This window comes from Erpetoichthys calabaricus, chromosome 18, assembly GCF_900747795.2.
Source record: "Erpetoichthys calabaricus chromosome 18, fErpCal1.3, whole genome shotgun sequence".
NCBI classification, from domain to species: Eukaryota; Metazoa; Chordata; class Cladistia; order Polypteriformes; family Polypteridae; genus Erpetoichthys; species Erpetoichthys calabaricus.
In genome coordinates this window covers 61,442,938-61,468,661 of record NC_041411.2, presented here as the reverse complement: position 1 = coordinate 61,468,661, position 25,724 = coordinate 61,442,938, and the positions used below count along the sequence as shown (strand labels likewise).

The 25,724-nt window shown below is 37.9% G+C and overlaps 1 protein-coding gene across 3 annotated transcripts in view; it reads left to right on the top strand.

Annotated features, from left to right (window-relative positions):
• Positions 1-25,724, top strand: part of LOC114668477 (serine/threonine-protein kinase WNK2-like) — a 264,794-nt gene that overhangs the window by 42,140 nt on the left and 196,930 nt on the right. For all 3 annotated transcript variants that reach the window (XM_028824240.2, XM_051921400.1, XM_028824239.2), the window contains exons 2-5: positions 14,832-15,004; positions 15,136-15,356; positions 24,321-24,478; positions 25,505-25,593. In XM_028824240.2, coding sequence (XP_028680073.1) covers positions 14,832-15,004; positions 15,136-15,356; positions 24,321-24,478; positions 25,505-25,593 — 641 coding nt within the window. The remainder of the gene's footprint in view (positions 1-14,831; positions 15,005-15,135; positions 15,357-24,320; positions 24,479-25,504; positions 25,594-25,724) is intronic.

Here is a 25,724-nt window from a genome sequence, read left to right as displayed (position 1 = left end):
AAAGAGGAATGGGCGAAACTGGCCAAGGATAAGTGTGTCAAGCTTGTGGCATCATATTCAACAAGACTTGAGGCTGTAATTGCTGCCAAAGGTGCATCGACAAAGTATTGAGCAAAGGCTGTGAATACTTATGTACATGGGATTTCTCAATTTTTTATTTTTAATAAATTTGAAAAAGCCTCAAACTTTTTTCATGTTGTCATTATGGGGTGTTGTGTGTAGAACTCTGAGGAAAAAAAATGAATTTAATCCATTGTGGAATAAGGCTGTAACATAACAAAATGTGGAAAAAGTGATACGTTGTGAATACTTTCCGGATGCACTGTGTGTGTATGTATATCTATATCTATATCTATCTCTATCTATCTATCTATCTATCTATCTATCTATCTATCTATCTATCTATGAGAGAGATATATAATATAATATATATATTATAATATATAATATAATATATATATCTCGTCTCGATCTCTCGAGATATGATGACGGCTCCAAGGCAGAAGCTGAAAGCTTAAGAATAAAAACTACTTTACTTTATGATACGTGATTCATTCTCTCCATTTGTGGATCTCCAACTACAAATATATATAAAATGTGTGTGAATATTATTAGGAACGCTACACTAATTCTGGGTATGGCCTCCTTTTTGCTCTCTAAACAGCCTCAATTCTTTGTAACATTGATTCCACAAAATGTTACAAACATTCCTTTCAGATTCTGGTCAGTGTTGACATGATTGCATTATGCAGTTTCTGCAAACTGACAGCATGCGTATGCAGCAGACTAGTGATCTGTTCTCCCACATTTTAAAGGTGTTTCTATTAGAGCCCAGATTCAGAGATATGGGAAGGCCGTTGATGAGCAAGAAACTTATGTTCAATAAAGCCAATTTGGGGCAGTTACCTCGTGACATGGTCTATTATGCTGGAAGTAGCCAATTGAACATGGGCAAGTTGTGGCAATGAAGGGATGCACATGGTTAGCAACAATACTAAAATAGGCCGTGGCATTCAAGTGATGATTGATTGGTATTCTGAAGCTCAAGGTGTCCCATGAAAAAATTCCGAAAACCAATACACCACCAGCCTGGACTGTTGAGACAGAGCAGGTTTGGAGCATGGATTCATGCTGTTGGTGCCAGAATCTGACCACTACCATTTCCATGTCTCATGAGAAACAGAGATGCATTAGTACAGGCTAGGTTTTTCCAGTCTTCAGCTGTTTAGTTTTGGGGAGTCTGCTGCAACCTTAGCTTTCTGTTCATTGCTTGCAGGAGTGGGACCCCATAGTTTTCTACTGTTATAGCCAATCTGTCTCAAAGTTTGACGTGTTGTACATGCTGAGATACTTTTGTTCTTACCACAGTTGTACAGAGTGATTTATCTGAATTACTGTAGCCTTTCTGTCAACTCAAACTAGTCTGGCCATTCTCCTTTGACCTCTTATCAATTAGGTGTTTCAGTCTGCAGAACTGTCATTAACTTTTTTTTTATTTGTGCTTCAGAAGAAGTAATGAAAGGAGAGAGGGGAGAAATTTAATCTTAAATTGTTCTGATACCCAATACTGTGAAAATAATTCAGTTTCTTTAGTTGTGAATGTCATTAAAGACCACCGAGAAAATAAAAATACACAACTTTGCAATTTTTTTTTTTTAATCATTAGGCTTAGTTCTTCACCAGTTTGCAGACTCTGGGCATTTTTGTCAAGCTTCCAATAGACTTTACCTACTATTCAGCAGATACATTGATAGCTCAGTAGTTGTACAACGTGTGTATAATTTAATTGCCAAACAACCATTCTAAAGCAGAAATGATTTGTCAACAGCGTTCTGCTTAGGTATGTAGACTCCAGTGAATCTCTTATCGATATATTACAATGTTTTTACAAACAGGAGAATATCTTTTAGAAAATAATGACCGGTAACTTGTCAGCAAAATGCAAACACCTGAGGAATAAACAAGAATGTTTTTCACTCATGGCTTGCTGCCCAAAAGGAAAATGTTTTACTGAGAAGTATATTTCAACCTCGGGCTTTTGAGTTGTACCTTGATATACAAGAGTACAAAAAAAGCAGGGATGTTGTCACAACTGATATTATGCCACATGTGTACCCTATAATTTGGTTTCATTGTGTGCTACTCTATCAGTTGCTGTCCATGTATGTTTGGCTCAGTCACAATTATATATAACATGCCATCACTTACGAGGGGCAGTCAAAAAGTTCCTTGAATTGTACTATAGCAGGAGAGTGAGAGATCAGATTACACACACATTGTTGTGGAGGGGAACATAGCACGTCTCTAGACCAGTTACAACAGGTCTGGATTGGTTTCGGCGTGTAGTATTATTTTAATTTATACACACATCTAACTCAAACATTGATGATTATGTGAAGCTGATTACCCCAATTTCCACATGAACTTAATGTACTGTAAGCATGCTATTTGAACTGTGACATTGGGCCGAATGACTCTGCAGTAATTTAGTTTCTCTCTCTCTCCCTATCTCTCTCCCTATACAGTGTGTGTATTCATGTTCTGTATAATGCAAAGTTGACTCACTCGCCATCAACATTAATAAAATAACTTTCACGTTTAGTTAAAAAGCTGAAATTTTGCAACTTGGTATATTGAGGCCAGTAGGTATCAGTTAAAGGACATTTTGCTACAATGTCCTCCATAATGTTTGCAACAAAGACCCATTTTTGATTTATCCCTCTGCCCACAGTTTAAAAAAAAAAAAAAAAAAAATTAGTCACATCTGAATTGTTTTATTTGTAAAGTGTACATTGCAGACTTTAAGGTATTTTCATACATTTTAATTCAAACTATATAGAAATTACAACACTTTTTATATGTAGTCTCCCGATATAAGTGCACAATATTGTTTGGGGCAATTGGTGTTACAGGTGTTTGGTTACTCAGGTGTGTTTCACTGCTTCATTAGTGCAGGCATAAGATACCTACTGTAGGAGTGCATCTACTTACAGACTACCTTTGAAGTCTGCAGTTACCATCCTTCAAGATAAGGAAAAGAGATGTGACAATGATAGTCAAAGAAGCCATTATGAGGATGAAAAACAAGAATGAAATCATTAGAGATATTGGTAAAACCAATTACCTAAATCTACAGGCTGGAATATCATTAAGAATGAATGCACTGATGAGCCCAGTAATCGCAAAGGAACTGGTAGGTCACGCCCCCTCCTTAAGCTGTGAGTGCGGCGATTATTTATTTTAAAAGGTAATGAGCTGTGGACTGCACTTTACCACAAGCTCAATAATCTCAGCAGGGACTGGTAGGTCAAGGAAGACCTCCACTGCTGATAACAGAAGAATCCTCACTATGGTTAACAAAAAGCCCCAAACGCATCTCTGACAGATCAGAAAAAGTCTTCAGGAAGCAGATGTATATGTATCAAAGACTATCTGCAGTAGACTTCATGAACAGAAATAGAGGCAGCATTGCAAGAAACGAACCAGTAGTTAGCCACAAATATGGAATGGTCAGATTACAGTTTGTGGAAAAAGTACTTTAAAAAGCCTGCAGAATTCTGGAAAAAGGTCTTCTGGACAAATGAGTCAAAGATTATCCTGTATCAGTGAAGCAAGAGCAAAGTGTGGAGGTAAGGAACTGCCCACAATTCAAAGAATCCTACCTCATCTGTTAAAAATGGTGGTGGGGTTGTTACAGCTTGTGATGTATGGCTGCCCACAGGTACTGGCGCACACACTCGCCTTCTTTGATGTAACTGCTGATTATAGTTGCACAGTGAATTTTGAGGTGTATAGAAATATCTACTCTAAGCATCCAAAGTCATTGGTCATGATTCATCCTACAACAAGATAACGATCCCAAACATGCTGCTAAGTCAACACAGGAGTTTTTCCAAAGCTTAAAAAAATGAAAATGCTTTCATGTGCTGAAAAGAAAACTTTAAAGGACAAGCCCCTGTAAGAAGCTGGAGATGGCTGTGTTAAAGGCTTGACAGAGCATCAGCAGAGAAGATATTCGGAACCTGGTTGATGTATATGAAACTCAGACTTCAAGCTGTCATTGCATGCAAGGGATATGCAAAAAAGTGGTACATATGACTACTTTAATATACCTGCCATTACTGTGTCCCAAACATTATGGTTCCCTGAAATGGGAGGGACCATGAATAAAAAAGTGTTGCCATTTCTACATGGTGTGACTGAGGTGTATGCAAATGCCCTTAAATTAGTGTGTGCAGTGAGCACTTTAATCATGTCTGAATTGTTTGACTTGTAATTTTAATCTGTCAATCAAAGGGGTAAATCATGGAAATAGGTGTCTTTGTCTCAAACATTATGAAGGGTGCTGAATATCATTTTAGGGGTTAAAAAGCCCTCCTTTAATAGAAAATCTAAATACACAAAATCTCAAATTCCTTGATGGCTTTAATTGAAATCTGGCAGCACTACAGGAAAAAAAATTAGCACACACTTTTTAAATTTTTCTTTATATTCATAAATTTAATTTACTGTGCTGTGCAGAGAACATGCTTTATGCAAATGAAAGACCCTGCAGAAGCGATTAACTGGTTACATGAATATCGCCAGTAATCACTACGTTGGACAACTGAAGATAGGGGTAGTGTCCTGGGGTTTCATGTATAAACGTTGCGTACGCACAAAGATGTTATGTACGAACGTTTCCATGCTTAAATTGTAATGTATAAAACCTAAACTTGGCGTAAAGCCGCGCACACTTCCACGGTGGCTCCAACCCTGGAGTATGCAAGTTCTCCGCTCTGTTTTGCAGACTGGCGGCACCCAGCATCAAAGCAGTGCTACTGTTCCAATGTGGGTCCCCGTTCTTTTTTTAGATCCACATTCCTGACGCGGCTTTATCATATACAGTAATCCCTCCTCGATCGCGGGGGTTGCGTTCCAGAACCCCCCACGAAAGGTGAAAATCCACGAAGTAGAAACCATATGTTTATATGGTTATTTTTATATTGTCATGCTTGGGTCACAGATTTGCACAGAAACACAGGAGGTTGTAGAGAGACAGGAACTTTATTCAAACACTGCAAACAAACATTTGTCTCTTTTTCAAAAGTTTAAACTGTGCTCCATGACAAGACAGAGATGACAGTTCCGTCTCACAATTAAAAAAATGCAAACATATCTTCCTCTTCAAAGGAGTGCGCATCAGAGAGAGAAAAAAGCAAACAATCAAAAATAAATAGGGCAGTTTGGCTTTTAAGTATGCGAAGCACCGCCGGACAAAGCAGCTGCAAGGAAGGGAGCAATGTGAAGGTATTTTCAGCATTTTTTATAGAAGCGTCCGTATCCTCTAGGCCAGTGTGCGAACAGCCGCTCTGCTCACACCCCCTCTGTCAGGAGCAGAGAATGTCAGAGAGAGTGAGAGAGAGAAAAATAATCAAAAATCAATACGTGCCGTTCAAGCTTTAAAGTATGTGAAGCACCGTGCGAGAAGCATGTCGTTTGACAAAGCAGCTGCATGGAAGGGAGCAATGTGAAGATAATCTTTCAGCATTTTTAGACGAGTGGTCCGTATCGTCTAGGGGTGCAAACAACCCCCCTGCTCACACCCCCTCTGTCAGAGAGAGAGAGAGAATCAAAAATCAATATGTGCTGTTTGATCTTTTATGTGTGCAAAGCACCATGCGGGAAGCATATCGCTTGACAAAGCAGCCACATGTAAGCCCAGCAAGGAAGGGAGCAATGTGAAGGTAATCGTTCAGCGTTTTTTGAGGAGCGGCTGTATCCATTAGGGGTGCGAACAGCCCCCGTGCTCACAATATATTTGAGGAGTTTTATTTAATACGTAATACGCGCTCTGGTTGGCAGATGGCTGAGAAGCTACCTAATAGCGTCCCTTGTATGAAATCAACTGGGCAATCCAACTGAGGAAGCATGTACCAGAAATTAAAAGCCCCATTGTCCGCAGAAATCCACAAACCAGTATAATATCTGCAATATATATTTAAATATGCTTATGTATAAAATCCGCGATAGAGTGAAGCCGCGAAAGTCGAAGCCCGATATAGCGAGGGATTACTGTACACTGAAACTAACTGCATATTGTTTATTAGTTTAATGCATCTGATTGTAATTAACCTGTAACAATATAATGGTCCAGGGAATAGCCAAAGTATTCCAAATACCATAGCTGCCTTAGCGTTGTTACTCTCACTACACCTTATTTTTCTTCTTTCAGTTGCTCCCATTAGGGGTTGCCACAGCGGATCGTCTTTTTCCATATTACTCACTGCACCACTCAGAGTATTTATATCCCTATATTTGAGTGGGGAATCGCAGATCTACAGTAGAGAATTATCGGTATACAGCATCAAGCACATGCTGCCTCAGCCATGCTGCCTATTTGAACTGCTCTCACACGCCAAACACTTCAAAGCCTTTCCTGTATGGACCTCGCGGTTTAGAAACAATCAGTCTAAGTGCTCTTTGTAGAACTGTTTTTACTTAAGTACAATTATCTCACTGTAAACTTGCGATAGTTATAATATTGCACAACCTGAGCCACATTAGTCATCATATGTAAATATGCGCTTTATATCATTTTTAAGATGAAATGCAGCAATATGTTTATTATATTATACAGAAAAAACTTTAACTTCATTTAAATAATCTATATTGTTAATGAGGACACGGTGTTGCTGCGCTAGCAAGGATCTGGCGCTCCATTCACGGATTTTTTCCTGCCTTGCGCTGTATTCTTGCTGGGTCTGGCGCAACACTGAATGTATAAAATAATTAAACATGTACTACGAAGATATTTCAATGTTCCTTAAAAGTCTGAAGAATCGGCGTTCTAAGCTTACAGGTGGCTTAATGTCTATTACAGAGCTGATTGTGTGACGATTGGGGTATATGGAGAAAAAAAAGTAAGGACAGGAATTGGGGGTTAGTACGTTTTGAAAGAGACAGTACTGCTACAGTAAAGTATTTAATTGGAGGTTGTGCATGGCGCAGCAAGCATCTTGCGTGAGACATGGAACAATCACTGCACCACCGTGTTCCCATGTTTAATAACATGCTTTAACTCCTATCATCATGAAAATGATATCACGTATACATCTCAGTATTTTAATCATTCAGAGAGCTGTAATATTACAAATGTAATGGATTCTGTGTCCTGTCGGAGGAAGAGAAAGCCCGGAAGCACATAGTGATTCACACACACAGAGCACATAGAAGATCAAATACAAAACAAAGCATTTAACATGCTACTTTGGTTACGATTGGATTTGAGAAACAAGTAAATTAAACAATTTTAAGGTGAAGTTTATGATGATCTACTTTAATGACACAATAAACTACGCGATTAAAGTGGAAATTTAGAGATTAAAGTTGACATTTCGTGCTTTTTTTTCCCCCCACACTGTGCCTTTTTTTTTTTCCTCTGTACCCTAATCAGCTTTCATATGACACTCGGACGGTGGGCTACGACTTGCCTTTTCATGGCGACTTTGATATGCGACAACTTTTTTTTTTTTATTTCGGGCACTGTGCGACTTTGTGAATTTAAGCTTTCGAGTTTCTCCGACACGCTTTGTCACTTGATCAACTTCCTTTTGTTGATTATATCACTGTTTAAACCAACAAATAGTATGTTTTTTTTTTTCTTGCCTCCACTTGGTATTTGCAGAAATTCTGTTTTCCTCCGTGCATTTGCCATTGTCTTTTCGCAGAAGGTTGAGCTTAAGGGCTATTTATATTGATTTGCATATTCAAAGAGGCGTAATTTTGGGAGGAGTTGGGGCGGGACAGCAGGCGCGTACACGTGCGTTACTTTTCACGCTGACCAGGATTTATGTAGCGGAAGAACGTGGAAGTTGGAGTACGCGCAGATTCATGCATCTGGATTTTTTTTGTGCTTAAGCATATTTCTGCTTTTGTCCGTACGCCATGTTAGAGAGTGAATTCTATGCACGGCGTTCTACATGAGGCCCCTGGACAGGGAAAAAGACATGTCATGAAATGGAAAAATTGTCAGACTTGAAGATGCAAAGCCCATTGGTTAGCATGCACTGTGTTCTTTGCTGTTGACTGCCTGAACTCATGGAAGCATACCGGGTCACATCTTGGTACTTTGTTCCACTCTGTTGATCTCCTGACATGAAGCATTGCATGGCACAAAGCATTGTTTTACACAAATGACGAGGGGGCATTGATTGGGGCAATAAAGTGGATTGAATTACCAACACACAAATGACTACTTTTGAGGGTGGTTGACCCATGGATTTTCGTCAGTAGCAGGTGCATTACCAAAGGGTGCACAGCTTTTCAAAAATACTTGGGGAGGGGTAGAGTAGTGCGATAGTAGCTGCACAGCAATTTAAGTATGCTGCAACACACCAAAAAAAAAATGGGACATAGCTGTTTACCCATTTCAGTTCAAAAGAATACATTTCCATTACTCATGGTCCCATACTGTCAGTAGCAGGATTTGAACTCGCAACCACAGGGTTTGAAATTGTAGGTCCAAGGGTTTAACCACTATGCCATCCTGCCTGCCAATAATATTAGCACTTGCTTTATTAAAAAAAAAATAACTACAGCTGCTAGGTTACGCAGCTAGTTAATATATAATGCTACTTTTTTTTTTTTTTTGTTACTGCTTTCGGAAGTATTTAGATAAACTTGTATATTGTCAGGAAATAAAGAATATCACAGACCCTTGATCTAATGCACGAATGACTGATGGCTTAAATTTCTAAGGGAGAGCCCTCAGCCCCATCTTTAAATGCTGATTGGTCATTTGATTGCATTTAGTTTTGGAATAATTAAAGCATGGTCGCCATTCAAGATGCAATATGCATGTAATGCATTTGCTTTGCTTTTCAACTTAGTTAACATGTTGAGGAGGTGGTTGGGAGAATTTGCCACACCCACCACACCGTGAACTACCTCAGGATCCCAAATTGGGGCCACACCCACCACACCGTGAACTACCTCAGGATCCCAAATTGGGACCCAAGTGCAGTCGTGAAAGAAGTAACACCTCCGTACCACACTATTTCAAATGAAATGTGATTTTTTTTTTTTTTTTTTTTCTTTTTCTCCAGTGGCTGGTGTGCCAATAATCGCACCTTTCTGACCAGTGCCATTTTTCCTCTAGTCAAATATTTGAAATCACTAAACGTGAATTACTGTTAAGATGCCAAAAATCTATGAAAAATGTCATAATACTGGGCCACCTTAAATTCCTTCACACCTCTCCATATGCATGTTTATTTTGCAAATGTGTTGATCAGCACAAGCAGCAGGCAGCCTGCTTTCCCATACTGCTGCAGCTCAAGTCTAATAAAAAGTTCTCCCAGCTCAAGTCTGTTTATCTGGGTGTGAGGTGCCTGCAATTGTATATATGCGAACAATGGTGCCGAGAATGCAGTCAGACTTCCTTTTTACGCATATACACAGTCAGCATGGCACTGCCAGATCTAAACACTAGCGTGGAGAGTTGCTTGTGTACTGAAGTGTCTTTAACTGCAGGTGGAAGCTGCCATTTCATTTTACATAACTGATCTTTTCCTAAATAGGGAGTGGCATTGCACATGTACTTTGTCAGCATGTCTATGTCAATCAAACACAGGAAGCTCTGCAGTCTACTTTCACTTTATGCTATAGGAAGATAAATAAATATAGGTGAACAACATTCGATGTGGCTTTTATATAAGTAACATAAATGTTTTTCATGTAAAGACCATAATCGTAAACGGAACTTTTCATGATACCATGGTGTGCTCTGTAGGCCCTGCTGTTTCATTGAAGGACGTGTGGGGCAGGTTCACTGGTAGGATGACGGCCAACCTGTTGCTGCATCCAAACAGTGCCATCTTTTGTCTTTACGCCTGGTGCAGCTGTGCTGTTCTGGACGTTTCTTGCGGGGAGGGCTTATGTTCTCTTTCTCCAATGTAGAACCCTCATCTGAGTTCACCTCCATTATATCACGTCTTTATTTGAAAACCGCAGTGTCAGATTGAGGGGTGTGTGAACGTGACAGAGAAAATGCCGTAAATTTTACACTGGCTTTTAGACTCAAATCAAATGTGTGTTTTTATTCTATAATAACAATAAAAGCAGCTCACTACTCAAAACAGTAAGCCTATGAAGGACCAGGAATTGAAACCGCAAGCTCTTAATTATGAGTCAGCAATTCTTACCTCTGAACCAGCCAAGCAGTCGTGTCAGCATCATACTCTAACCAGATTTTTTTCTTCAGTTATATTCTTGAATAAAGGCACACTTGTTTTGTTATACTTGTACCTTTTGTGAAAGTGTTTTTGATATTTGGACTTTAGTCTTCACACATTATGCACTTCTGGTCAAAGTTGTCATTAGTGCTATAACATGAAAAAAGTTTGTTTTAGCTATGTGTTCAACATTTCTTGCCTCACATTTCCTGTCATCCTACAATTACCCAGATCGTTGTAGACACGGAACACACATGAAATGCATGTGTTCCAAATAACGATATTATTTACCCTATACAGCTCCAAGCACCTCACACCCAGATAAACAGACTTGAGCTGGGAGAACGTTTTGTTCGACTTGAGCTGTGGCGGTGGGGAGGATGGGATAGCAGGCTGCTTGTGCTTATCAACACATTTGTAAAACAAATGGAGAGGTGTGAAGTAATGTAAAGTGGACCGGGATTATGACTTTTTTTTGTAGACTTCACGGATTCTAGTGTTAAAGATGAGCTGTTCCATTTCTTTTGTTGTTGAGGTTAAATTCTGATTGTAAGACTAGCCTTTTCCTATAAAGTGCCTCATTTGGAGACTTGGTATATTCTTGATCTATTCTGGTTGTTTGTTGAGTAGCTCTGACACCTTCCTAGTTTCCAATGTATTTTTTTTTTTTTTTTTTTAATGATATGAAATAATCTGGCCTCTTAAAAAAGCCTTGAGTTTCCAAGAGTATTCCTGCAGAGACCTCAGAGGATGCATTTGTCTCCATAAACCAATCAATTTGCTCAGATTAATTTTGTATAGTTCTCATCATCTGATGAAAGAGAATTAAAACACCAGCTATGAGATGAGTGTGTAGGGCATAGTAGTATAATCTCTATGATCAGAAGGATGTGCCCAGGGATGATAATATCTCATACATGCAAGATTTGATAATGGGCAGTAATTTAACAAAAAAGAAATAATCAATTCTTGAGTAACTTTGATGTACTGGTGAGAAGGATTATACTGTTGAGCTTGGATTTAAAAATCTCCATGGGTCTGATAAGGCTAGACCCACTACAAACTGTGATTATTTTTTCAGTGTTTAGATGTTATCACCACTATAGACGAAGACCTATCCATGTTAGGATTTAAGATACAAAGTCTCTGACCATTATAATTTTATGAGTGTTCACAGTAGGAATATATGTAAATATATTTGGGTGAACTCTCTCTCATCCACATTAGGTGCGTAAATATTTATCAAAGTTACTTTAGTTTGAAATAAATTACCCTTCATCATCAGATACTATGTCTTATATAAGTGGAATTGTTTTGTGTATTAAGATTGCCACATTTCTTTTCTTTGTATAGCTGGAGTGAAAGATTTGACCAATCCAGTCTCTTTGCGTCCAAAACTGGTCCTTTACTTAAGTGAGTCTCCTGTAATAGTACTACTTTAGCATATAGACCTATTAGGTGAGAATTTTTTTTCCCTCTTTTAGATTTTGATTGACCTTTCACTTTCCAGCTCACAAACTTCACTGTTTGGTTAGAGAGACACCACTTTTGAACTTTTGAAGACATTTTGTAAACTTAAGTAAAAGTAGTACGTTGTTTCATACAATAGCATTAACCTTGATTTCATGTTGTTGTTGACTATTGTGGCTACGAAGCCTGTCATCATGTTGGCACTTATAGTTGTCAGGGTAAAAAGGATAAATAAATAGTACAGTGCAGGTGTAATAAACCCAGGGTATGATGTTAAACATTCTCTTTAGGTGATTAAAGAAAAAGTCTTCATACTGTAAATAACTAGTTACTTAGTGGTTACCAAAATACACATGTAATTAATATAAGAAATTTAAATAGTGATTTAAAAGCGGGGGGAGGGTCCGAAAAGGAAATACTGTAAAATGTATAGTTACTGCAAATGTTGCATTACAAACTGCAAGCACAATCTTCTTTGTATTACCAAGACACATTATGACCCATGGTAATATTTTAAGTGATGTCAGGATCAGTCGTCTTAGCTCTTTTTCTGCTTCTTTGAGAGAACTGAAGATGTGGAACTGGTCATGAAAGATCACTTTCAAATTAGCAGGAAACTAGAAGCTTTATCTGAATTCTGCGCTCCAAGGGCAGAGTTGTTGCTTTTGACTCACTTGGTTGGTCAGTAGAAGTTAACAGTGGGGATAGAGAAGCCATGCTCAGTTTTGGTAATTTACCTGAGTTTGGCGAATTCTCAGTACCCACCTCACTTGCAGTTTTGCTCCCACTTTCAATTGGAGCCGATGCTGCAGTGTGAGGTCCTGGCAGATCTGTTCCTTCACCCATCTTTTCCAAGTCAGACTGTGGCAGGCTATATCGTGTACTTGAACTTAATCCCAGTTTAGAATTTGATTAATCTTTATCTGCCCCTTCCTTCTCTTTCTGAACACTTGGTCTGCTTCTCATGTTTGTATATACTTGTAATTAAGTCCTTTTGGGTTGACTAAATACAGGATACCTAGGAATGATAGTAAAAATAGGAAAATATCACAGCTACCAGTGGAGCTCAGTTCTAGATGTCCATCTCTCATAGACTTTCTTAACTCGCTACATTGTCATCTTATTAAATGTTCTGGTGTCTTGACATCACTAGTACCACACTTCAGTAGGTGTTCTTTACATGTTATCCTGTGGTACATGCAGGCTGGAAAGTATACTTTTATTTTGCCAAATCCAAAAAAAAAAAAAAAAAAAAAGTCCACCTCTTTGGAATGTTATGATCATTTAGACCTGCTGAGGTATCAATATTACTGGGAGCTAGAGTTTCATGGGACAAAGGTTTACACATTTTATGTAGCACTTAGGCAATTAAGAATCATATAATTGTATTTTATCAGGAGTATCTATTACTTTTTTGAGCTGTGTAGGACAGACTGGCATTATCCACTTTGCTCTGGCATACAAGTATTTTGCTTATAAGGCAGCCATCAGAGAAGTCAAGCTCTTCAGCTAAGGCCATAAGTTCTCTTTACAGGGCTCCTCTTTGGAATTCAACTTCAGAGACTCATCTCTTAAACTGATCACAGGCAAATGACATATAGAGTTGCCTCTGTGATGGACTTGGTCAATGAACAAGAGCCCATGACTCAACCACATGCAACCTTGGTAAGAAAAAACTTGTATCAATTGTCATATAAAGGTTTGGGCTTATGTGTACCCAAGAAACCAGTGGCAAAATGTTCTCTCCTTTTATGACCAATTGCAACCATTAGATCTCCATCCACTGTCCACTCTCTGTCTGGACTCAACATATTCAGGAGTTATCCCTTTTACTAGTTATGGACCATATAAGTGGAAGACGGTCTAGAACTGAGTTGGATGTGGAATCCATGAATCCAGACCTTTCTAAAGGAAAGCAAGGTCTACAAGCAAGAGAGACTGTATAAAAAACAACACGTTAGTCTTGCTGAAGAAGGGAGAAACAGCTGTTGGGTGGTCGTTGATCAATTTAAGTTTTGTTAGCAAAAGATCACTATGTGTGAAACCAGAAAAACACTGCAGTACTGCCTATAATCACAAGATGCGACCGAAATTTCCTATTTCCATCCTATATCCATAATCAACAAGAAGCAAACCATGAGTACATCTACTTTGATTCTGAGAGCTATTGACTGAAACTTGGCACTTAGGATAAAGTCAGCTAATTTTATTCTGGTTATTGGTATTGCTGTAAATAAAAGTATTGACCTGTGTAAAGGATAACTCTTTAGCTGTTCCTAAGTTTCATAGAAAAAATTGAAGCAGCAACAGTCTTTCAACAAATAAACCCTGCAGTTAAAGTGCAAGTAATAGAAACTTGATAAATAGCTAAGAATTTGTCTGTCAGTTAGTTGGATGGATGGATGACACCGGTGACAGGAACTGGTTTGGAGTGAATGATGTTACCTGGTTAATGTTTTAGTTGAACCAGAATTCAAAACTTAATTCTTATGTGGCTTTGTCTATGAAATAAGGAGGTCAAATTAAGTTATCATACATTTGTTCTATTTTTATTGTCCTTTGTCTGTACTTGCTGCAATAAACCATAAAACAAGTGTGTCTAGGTTATTTGTTGAAAAACGGTATACCTATGTTTTTCAGCTTTTCCAAAATTGTAATGCTTCTGAAAATTTTTGAGCATTGAATTTTATTTATTTTTAAGTTATACAGTCCAAGTATCTTTGTTTTTAAAAGTGAAATTCAAAGCAAAAATAACATTGATAGTACACACCAAAAAACCTTCTTGCTTTATGGTATTTCACTTTCTGGGTTACATATCTTAGCTGCATTTCTTTAGGTTACTGTATTCTTTGGTAGAAATCAAAAACTGAACCACAGATGGAGAAAGTGAAAGTTTATACTGATCTCCTCATAATTCAGGTGTCCTGGCACAAAGGTGAAACAGAGATCAATCTTGTATACCACAGTTGTTATAGCAGCCCTTGTAAACTTTAGCCTTGGTTTGGTAACATGCCTTGTAGAAAACCTTTATTTTTCTAAGTTGCCAATTGAATGTTTGTTTATATGTGTTCATGTGTAAATAAAAATATATCATCATCACTTGTACTCGAAATTTAATCTTCATAAGGTCCATTGTTTTATTTACAGGATCGCAAGCTATCAAAGGCTGAAAGACAGCGATTCAAAGAGGAAGCAGAGATGTTGAAGGGCTTGCAGCATCCTAATATTGTGCGTTTTTATGACTCATGGGAGTCTCAGGTTAAAGGGAAAAAGTGCATTGTACTTGTGACTGAGCTCATGACCTCGGGCACTCTGAAAACGTAAGCTTCTAATTGTTTTTGTATTTCTATACTGTATATTAAAGGCTAATATGAAAAATGTACTTTAAATGTCAGATTTGCATAATGTTGTGTTTGAGGCTGAATCCTTTCTTTGTCTTTTATTTCCATAGATATTTGAAGAGATTTAAAGTAATGAAGCCAAAGGTTTTACGCAGTTGGTGTCGGCAGATTTTGAAAGGCTTATACTTTTTGCACACTAGGACCCCTCCAATCATTCATAGAGATCTGAAATGTGATAATATTTTCATTACTGGCCCAACTGGATCGGTAAAGATAGGTGACTTAGGCTTGGCTACTTTAAAAAGAGCTTCTTTTGCCAAAAGTGTAATAGGTAATATTTTTTTTCTTACATATGAAGGCTTAAACCACTTTTTGAAATGCAGAAGTGTTATACTGAGAAAAGCGCTATATAAATGTAATGAATTATTATTTATATATGAATATTTCTGTATAAGACAGATTACTCTGAATTGCTTTGTTTCATGATGGGTGTGTGTGTATATATGTACATGTACATATTGACCAGGGACTTTACATCCATAATCGTGCAAAGAATACTGTTATAAGTAAACTGAAAACTTCAGAAGTTCTCAGCTGGCTTTGTGCAATATTATTGTATTAATACAGTATATAATACTGTCAAATTCTTAGCATCACTTTTTCACTTTCGGTACAACTTTCAAGAGCAATGAAATGGACAAGTTTTTGCCTAATAAGAGGCAATTGCCTTCAAGTGCCAGGTGGTTAGTTGAGCCTTATTTTCAGTTGTGGCAAGCCAGCTGGTTCATGCAACCCAAATATCTGAACTTCTGCTGATAGCGGTATCCGAAGGCTTGTTTACATTTCATACCATGGAAAATTTGATCCTCTACAAATGTCTTGCTCTAGTCTTTGTGCACAATAAGACTGAACAAATTTCTAAATGGAAAAGGAAAAAAACTCGCAAAATAACTTGCTTTTTTTCAGAAACTTTATAAACTGTCGCTTGTCCCTTGGGTTTACCAGAGAGAGAAGTACTTGCTTAATCCAATTCAAGGTCTTTGTTTGGGGTCTGTCCTGGCATTATCAAACACAAGGCAGAAACTGTGTTTTTATAAAAACGTGGAGCACAGCAAGCCTTCACCTCCTAAGCATTACATTTACCTTTAGAAAAAAATGACCCATTAAGTTGAATTATTTTCAACAGAATAAAATGTGTAAAAGAACCACATAAACAACAAAACATCATAAATATGGTAGGAAAGGTATTTTTGGTGCCCACTGTCCTACTGATTCAGATTTAGTACACGTCCTTTGTGTGATAGGTTTTGAAACCATAAGCCATGTTCATCCCGACTGTATAGTTGGGAAAGTAGAAGCGTGTTTTTCTGCACTTAAGATATATTTTTCTGTTGCTGTCACATGAGAAATAGAATGTGCATGGTCCACTTGATCTATGCATCCCTTGTTTTGTTGTAGGCTACCACAGATCAAGGCTTAGTGACTTCCACATTACTCCTGACATGAGCTTTTACAGTTGCTGCATTGAGAACAGGGGGGTTAACATCTTTATTACCCTTCAGCTTAAATGCAATTATTTTGCTCTTTTGCCACATATCTACTTTCACCATGGTGAACATTTTAAATGACCACATTTATCAGGCATATCACAGTAGTTTGGTAGTACTCTGCTGTATGCATCAGATTTAATGTCATCAGTATCATTTGATTCAACTAATGGTTCAGCTTCACTGTGCTCAAACTGGTTTTACAGCTTCTTGTTTACATGCCTTTATGTTTTGGTTGACGGCTATGCCCTATTCATGAATATTCTTGTTACCTAGTAGCTAAACACAGAAATATTCAGGATTCTTAATTTTTTTTTTTTATCCACTTGATCCAAGAGTTATTTGGGCTTAACACTGTAAACCCTATCATCACACATCATCCCGAGTCTGACTTGAGCTTAAACGTAAATACATAGAATTCCGAGAACTTTTAGGGGTAATGCCAAGAAGCCGGATGTGCTTCACAAATAGCAATAACAAATAACTTGAACAATAGAATGTACTAGTGCACAGTCGTGGCCAGAAGTTTTGAGAATGACACAAGTATTGGTCTTCACAGTTTGCTGCTTCAGTGTTTTTAGATCTTTTTTTTCAGATGTTTCTATGGTATACTGAAGTATAATTACAAGCATTTCATAAGTTTCAAAGGCTTTTATTGACAATTAGATTAAGTTTATGCAAAGAGTCAATATTTGCAGTGTTGGCCTTTTTTCAAAACCTCTGCAATTCGTTATGACATGCTGTTCATCAACTTTTTCGGCCAAATCCTGACTGATGGCAGCCCATTCTTGCATAATAAATGCTTGGGAGTTTATCAGAATTTGTGGGATTTTGTTTGTCCACCCGCCTCTTGAGGATTGACCACAAGTTCTCAATGTTCCTGGCTATAGATGGAAAAATTTCGATGTTTTGTTTCTCGAGCTTTTTCTTTATGGCACAGTGCTCCGTCATGCTGGAAAAGGCATTGTTAGTCACCAAAATGTTCTTGGATGTTTGGGAGAAGTTTCTCTTGGAGGATGTTTTGGTACCATTCTTTATTCATGGCTGTGTTCTTAGGCAAAATTATGAGTGAGCCCCAACTCCCTTGGCTGAGAAGCATCCCTACACATGAATTTCAGGATGCTTTACTGTTGGCGTGACACAGGACTGATGGTAGCGCTCACCTTTTCTCCTCCAGACAATCTTTTTTTCTGGATGCCCCAAACAATCAGAAAGGGGATTCATCAGAGAAAATGACTTTACCCAAGTCTTTAGCAGTCCAATCCCTGTACCTTTTGCAGAATATCGGTCTGTCCCTGATGGTTTTCTTGGAAAGAAGTGGCTTCTTTGCTGCCCTTCTTGACACCAGGCCATCCTCCAAAAGTCTTTGCCTCATTGTGCATGCAGATGCGCTCACATATGTCTGCTGCCATTCCTGAGCAAGCTCTACAATGGTGGTGACCTGATCCCGAGCCATGAATAAAGAATGGTACCAAAACATCATCCGACCAAATTCTCCCAACCATCCAAGAACAGTTTGGTGACGAACAATGCCTTTCCAGCATGACTGAGCACCATGCCATAAGGCAAAAGTGATAACTAAGTGGCTCGAGAAACAAAATATCAAAATTTTGGGTCCATGTCCAGGAAACTCTCCAGACCTTAATCCCCTTAAGAACTTCTGTTCAATCCTCAAGAGGTGGGTGGACAAACAAAATCCTGCAAATTCTGATAAACTCCCAAGCATTGATTATGCAAGAATGGGCTGCCATCAGTCAGGATTTGACCCAAAAATTGATGGACATCATGTCATGGTGAATTGCAGAGGTCTTGAAAAAGAAGGGCCAACACTGCAAATATTAACTCTTTGCATAAACTTAATGTAATTGTCAATAAAAGCCTTTGAAACTTATGAAATGCTTGTAATTATACTTCAGTGTACCATAGAAACATCTGACAAAAAGATCTAAAAACACTGAAGCAGCAAACTTTGTGAAAACCAATACTTGTCATTCTCAAAACCTTTGGCCACGACTATTATTCCAAATAGATACCTTTTCCTTCAAAGGGACTTAAGAAAAACAAACAAGCTTAGTGCTGTAGTTTCGATGCTAAACTAGCTAAAAGGTTAATGGTTATTTCCACACTGAAAAGTAAAGAAGGTTGAAGATTAAATGTTTAGGCTGTATATCCTTCATCTGGGTTTCGTTCCAGAAAGCAGGATTTGTGTGAAATATAGTTGAAGTAAGTTGGTGTTTGTGATAATCTGGCTAATTCTTTTCCATAAAACATGGATTTAGCCAAAATTGTCTTTCTGGAACAGATTAAGCCAGAGTTACATGATTACATAAGGTCAAAGATGTGAATAACTCACTAATCCTGCTTTTTGGGACAAGCTCAAGATTTGCTTGTTTCAGAAAAAGATTTGACTAAATTCAGCTCAGTTACAAGGCAACAAATGCTCAAACTATCCTGCAGAAAAGCAAGTTTAACATAAAGGATTTGCATTTTGAGATAACAGTAGTCAAGGAGCGCAGTATCCAATCATAAGATCAAAGATTGTAAGTGCCCTGTCAATAATGCTAATCACAACTCTACTATTTACAGTATATTAAAAAAATTAAAAAAAATTGTACAAAAAATGTTAAATGTTGGTACCATTTCCTGAACAATCGATATTGCCAATAATCGTCCCAGAGAAACGTAATCGGACCACGTTCAGACATTGTGGCATTGAACCTTACTGTTTTTATGTTCAAGGCAGTATAATGCACTGTAGCTTTGAGTGGACGTTGTCCATCCTTTTTTAATTTCGAGAAGGGCTGCTTTCTTCACAACATTGCAGATGCGTATGTGCATGGGCATAGGCACAATTTTGTGATTGCTTTGCCGATCTCTCACGCACACATGGACTTGAATAACCACCATTAAAAGAGGAATTCATCAAAATTGCAGGTGGGACATTCAAATTTAAACAGCATTTCTGTGGAAGAATGATGAAAAGAGACAGGGTGAAGTTGGGCACCTTGTTCCATTAGTCAATCTGACGACTCCCCTCTTCTGCGAATACCTGTACCTAATATGATTATTAATGCAGTTTTGTTTTCGGTTCTGTAATGAAAAAAGGTACTACTTCTGCCTTGTATGTAAAGGTGGAATTCCATTGTAACAAAATTCATGAAACAATAAGAATATATTGTTATAACAAATTTCGTGTTATAGAATATTGGGAAAATACGCTGTGGAGGTTGGCCCAGACACAGACAGGCAGAAACGTTCATGTCACCCAACACACGTTTATTTTCCATTTTTACAGTGCTCACAAACCCCACAGTCCCCAAAGTCCTGGTCACACAACACAATGCCTTTCTCTTCAGGCCGCCTCCTTGTCCTTTTCCGACATCGTCCTACTTCCACCCGACTCTTGTCTCCATCTGAAGGGAGGCGTCCCCTTTTATACGCACCCAGAAGTGCTCCAGGTGCTCCCCGGCAATCGTCCACCGGCACGCCCCAGTGTGGCGGAAGTGCCGGCTGCGCACCCAGAAGCACTCCGGGTGTTCCCTCTTTTCTTCCCCCCCAGCACTTCCGGGTGTGGCGGAAGCGCTGGGGTCCAGGGTCCCCAAGGCATTGGGGTGCCCCCTGGCGGTGACCACAGGCCCCTACAGGGTAGAGCTTCCAAGCTCTGTACCCATGGCCCCCAAAGCACCCAGGGCGGTCACCCCCTCATGTTCTGGAGGAGGCACAAGCTCTCCTCCGGTCCTCCTGGGCGTCCTGGGTAGGTACTACCCCCATCCGGGCACCACAGCGCATACTGTTGTTACCGTGGTCAACAGCATTTTGCCAATTCTAATGGCAGTAGAGAGAAGCAGAAGCTACATTTCTATGTCTGGTAAACAAGTAAACCAGTAGCAAAGGAATTGCTATCCTCTGCAGGATCAGGCTTACCACTTAACTTGCTTATCACGCAGTGTTTAGAAATTAACGCCAGGCTTTGACCTGCACTTCCTCACACTCTCCCGGTCTGCCACAGAGGTGATTTGGAGCAGCTGGTGGTGTTCTAAAAAAGATGGGAGCTAAAGCAGGATGATTGCCGTGTTGCAACGCCTATCTTGTGTGCTTGAGTGCTGAAGTAACAACTACTATGTTGAATGAAGTCTTGAGACTGTACCTGACTTCTCTGTACAGTAATAACAATTGTATTTTTCCTTTGAAATCTGGACTCACCTTTCAGTCTCTTGTGCATCTAACTCTGTGACGTCATCTTAACAATACCTGTATAAACGCCAGAATCCCTGAAGCCTATGAAAATATTCATAATGCCAGGCCACCTTAATTTTACACGCATATCCTCTTCACTGCATTAATTGAGCACTGATATCACCTTTGTTTTGCAAATGTGTCAATGGGCAGCTGACCGGTAGCCTGCTATCTCATCCCCCCACTTAGGCAGCTGAAGTCAGACACAAAATGCTCACAGTTTGAAGTCTGTGTATCTGGGAGTGAGGTGTCTGGAATTGTGTAGGAAACTAAGATCTTGTTATTTGAAATATATCCATTTCATGTGTGTTCCTTGTCTACAACAATCTGTGTAAACATAGGATTACATTTCTTGCGTTGCAAACTGAATAAAAACCAAATTTAAAAAAAAAAAAAAAATCGCAGTCTTAACAGTCTGTGTAAAGTTTTTTTTTTTTTTTTTTTTTTTTTTTTTTTTTTTTAATTTTATTCTCGGTCATATTCACACTTTCCCTGATCTGACACGGTTACATTTCAGTCTTTATATGAAAAGTGTTTTTATTGTATAATATGAACAATAATAGCAGCCCACCATTTAAAACACTAAAAAGAGGAAGAACCTGGGATCGAACGAGCAATGTCTTGATTACGAAGCAGCAGTTCGTATTCCTGCCCCAGCAAAGCAGGTATGTGGGAGACTGCTGTGTTTCCACTGTAAAAGATCCCAACACACACATGCGTGCAAACGTCTTTAGTTTGTATCAGTTGATTTTTGGGTTTCAGTTTTCACATATTGATAGCAACATGTAAATTGAACAATTTCTTTTTCTTCGGTTTTATTCTTGACTAAAATCACACTTGTTTTGTTATACCTTTTGTGAAAGTGTTTGTTTGATATTTGGACTTCATTCTTCACACATTATACACTTCACGTCAACATTTTGTCATTACTATAACAAAGTGTTTTTAGTTATGTGTTTACCACATCCTACATTTACACAAATCATTGTAGACACGAAATATACATGAAATGTATTTCAAATAACAATATATTTTCCTATACAATTCCAGATAACTCGCCCCCAGATAAATAGACTTCAGCTAGGAGGATTTTAGAGTCTCACTTCAGCTGCCTTGGTGGGGGATACGATAGCAGGCTGCCTGACAGCGGCTGATTGACACATTTGCAGAACAAAGGCACTATCAGTGTGCAATTAACGCAGTGATGATGAGGTGTGAGTAAAATTAAGGTGGCCCAGCAGTACGAATATTTTCACAGGCTTCAGGGATTCTAGTGTTAAAAAAGCAGCGCTGCTTAAACTTAAAAAATAATATATATTGTTTGAAAACGAGATATTAGATGCAACTTTTTGTTTTTAAATAGAAATACAAACATGCTTCTAATTTTTTATTGTTCAGGTACCAATGCCCGATCTTCAGCTTTCTTCGATTTTGTTTTTTTCGATCCTTCAAAATTGTTGACTGTGTTGAAGGTATGAATCCGAATGCTGTGACCATCTTAATTTATTTCATTCTGGAATCAACTTTTTCCAGTATTAATTTTTCTTTCAGCGTAAACTGATGCAGTTTCTCACTTTATCGGTTCATTGCAAAAAAAAACAAAAAAAAAAAAACAAAAACAAAAAAAAAAAACTGAGAAGCACTATGAAACTCTTAACAGTACAGTATCCACGTATGAACTACCCTCGTGGACACTGGGTGGAGTGGACTCAGAATTTGGCTCTACCAGTATGATGTCACACCTATACTACACCTATGCTGTGCTGAGCGTCAAATACTCAGTACAAATCTCAATGCACCTTTTCTTAAGGTAATGAAATGCCACACACATAATTACAAAAGTTTAGGCTTAATATCTGGGGTCTCAGGGTTGAAATAGGGCAGAGTTACTATTAAAAGAGTAGGTACATTATTTAACCTTTGGTTTCTTTTAGCATATAATTACTCTACCAGCGCTTAACTTTGTATTGTTGAGTAATTACTAGAACAACTCTATATATGCTGAATACGTAATGTCATGGATCTTAGACTTTTTTGAAATCATTAATATTGCAAAAGCGGAATACAATGTTTATTTGAGGGCATATAATGTTGCAAGTAAAATATTGCCAGGGTTATATTTTATACAATAACATTTTATCACAGAAAGTGTGCACTAGATTTTACTGATTAACTTTATTTTTTCAGTGATATTCCACCACTCTGTTATCCTTTCCTTAGTTGCTATTGTATTGCTCCTCAGTCCCCAGCATGCCTTTCTTTGCCAGAATGAAGGTTTTTCCCTTTGTTTATCAGAGTTGTAGTCCATGCTTGAGCTGTTCAATGTTCAACTTGGAAGTGCTTGCAAATGTTGCAGTGTATGCATATTAATCCAGACCTGGAATTGCATAAACCGATTGAAATTCAGTGTTCAGTCACTGGCTAATCATTTGGTGTGAAATCAGACTATAGCAAGCTGAGATTTGTTTTGAGACCCAAGATTACTTAATCTCTTTCTAGAACAGACAGCTGGTGTACCACTGAAATAAAACTAGCAGTGGATCTAAACCGACCAAAAGTTAGTTGGTGGTAGATGCGTTCTCTTTATATATAAAAAATCTCATCAAGCAATTTGCCACTACTCCACCTGAGCTGTGGTATTCACATACATCTTTAATGCTAGATTGTGTGGACTATAACAGTGTAACGCTTTCTTCAGGAACAAGGGTAGCAAAAATAAGTTTAGATCCTGGGTAAGTATCAGTGAGAGGGTTTATTTTGGTTAATTAATGCACAGCTTTTCTTGGTATTGAACAAAATAGTCTTCAATCATTTTAATTAGTTAAAATGATACCTTAATAGCTTCACTATTAGAGCTATATACTTCATACAGGAACATTCATCTTAATTTTAAGTAATGCACTGTGTGTGGGTGTGTGTCTGGGTGTATGTGTACACAGAGAGAGAGAGATGGAGATAGATACAGTATGATAAAATGAGTGTTTTTGTTGTTCTGTTTTCATTTTCAAAGTCCTTTCTCAGTGTAGTATTTTCCTGATCACGGCACTGAAGCATTTGGAGACTTGTAAATAAATGAAGGTTATCTTCCATAATGCTAACATTTTTATTTGTGTCAGTGCATGCTCCCAGCCGCTCTGTCTGGTGATTTAATAGGGCATCAGCAAATAGTAATGTTTGAATATGTGTAAGAAGTAATAAAGAATGTGTGTCTGTGTTGAAAGGAACAGGCATTTCCACAAAACTTAATAGCCTTAAATATGAATAACATGGTACTTGTTTCAGCACAGGGTGGGCATGGTCGTGTTTGGAAGAAAAAAAAAAGGGAAAAAAAAAAAAACTTATTGTGCTGTGTACAGAAAAAAATCTCTGGGTGAATTGTCATTTGTAATCGATGTGAAAAAAAATCAGTATGTAGTTAATGTACTTATTTTGGATTTTGTCTAGAATTATGTGTTTGTTTTTATGCAGATAGAATGCATGTTAGCTAATGTACATGCTTTCCTCTTAACTAGGTACTCCAGAATTTATGGCTCCAGAGATGTATGAAGAGCACTATGATGAATCGGTTGATGTGTATGCCTTTGGGATGTGCATGCTTGAAATGGCTACCTCAGAATATCCATACTCGGAGTGCCAGAATGCCGCACAGATTTATCGGAAAGTCACCAGTGTAAGAGAAAATGTCAATATTTTATTGGAAATGCATGTGTTCATAACGAGTGTGCTAAAAGCATAAGGGTTTGGAGTTTCATTAAGGAAATTCAGTATGTCTGCTGCTGAAGCCATATGTACTTTACTGGTTAACTAACTAAATTGTCCATCCTTACTTTTCTGAACTTGATTATTTCAAATTTATGGTACTGTTATTCCAGATACAATCCTAACATGTGTTTTTCTTTCTCTCTCACACACGCACGCACACACACTGAGAAAGTATAATTGTTTCAGTAATCTGATAAGTATTGTAGATGAGGTAATACTCATTTCATGCTGTATGGTAAAGCCTGTGGTTTTTAATCTTTATTTAAACAGATGTTATTTTATACAGAAAAAAATTCTCCAAGTACTCTCCTCTTGTATCCCCAAAGATCCTCTTTTTTGATTGGTTGCTGAAACGAAATATACTTTGTGCGTTTTCACCACTTAAGTAGGGTCTTTGACAAACTAGAGCCTTGTTGAGAACTGGTTGCTGTCTCGTGCCAGAGCTGCCAAGAAGCTATGGCTGACTGCAGCTTTGAGAATGTTATGTATGTTTTAAATTGCTGATTGTGTTTTAATTGTAGCAACTTGAAGTATTTTATAAAATTTCAGTAGCAATTCACAAACATGAGATCAAAAGTGTGCTTGTTCTTTATTGTATTTAAATTAATATAAATATTAACACTACAGGATTTATACAAAAAAAAAATCCAATCATGGCAAATATATTTGAGTGCTTATTGTTGAAGTAGCAAGAATGATCCAGTGTATTTAGCAGTATCATTTTCAAATTAAGAACTCTAAATGTACTATTGTATTTATCACCATTTAAAAAAAGTCCTTGATATCCTAGTAACTATTAAAACTGTTACACTTGAGCAGTGTACATTGGTAAATCAAGGAAGATTTTCATGTTAACTGAGTAATTCTGCCTTAAAGTAAAATTGTTAAATTACTGCATTACACTGAAGATAGAATTTTATTTTTTTAATTTCAGGGTGTGAAACCGGCAAGCTACAACAAAGTTTCAGATCCAGAAGTTAAAGAAATTATTGGAGACTGCATATGCCAAAACAAAGAAGAGAGGTTTGTTTTCACAATGAATTAAAGTTTAAGTTTTTTTTGTTACTTTGATATGATGCTATAATAGCCATCAATCAATAACTAATGGAAGAAGGCTGTTAGAGTTTTAATACTTGTTTCAAAATCTGATTTTC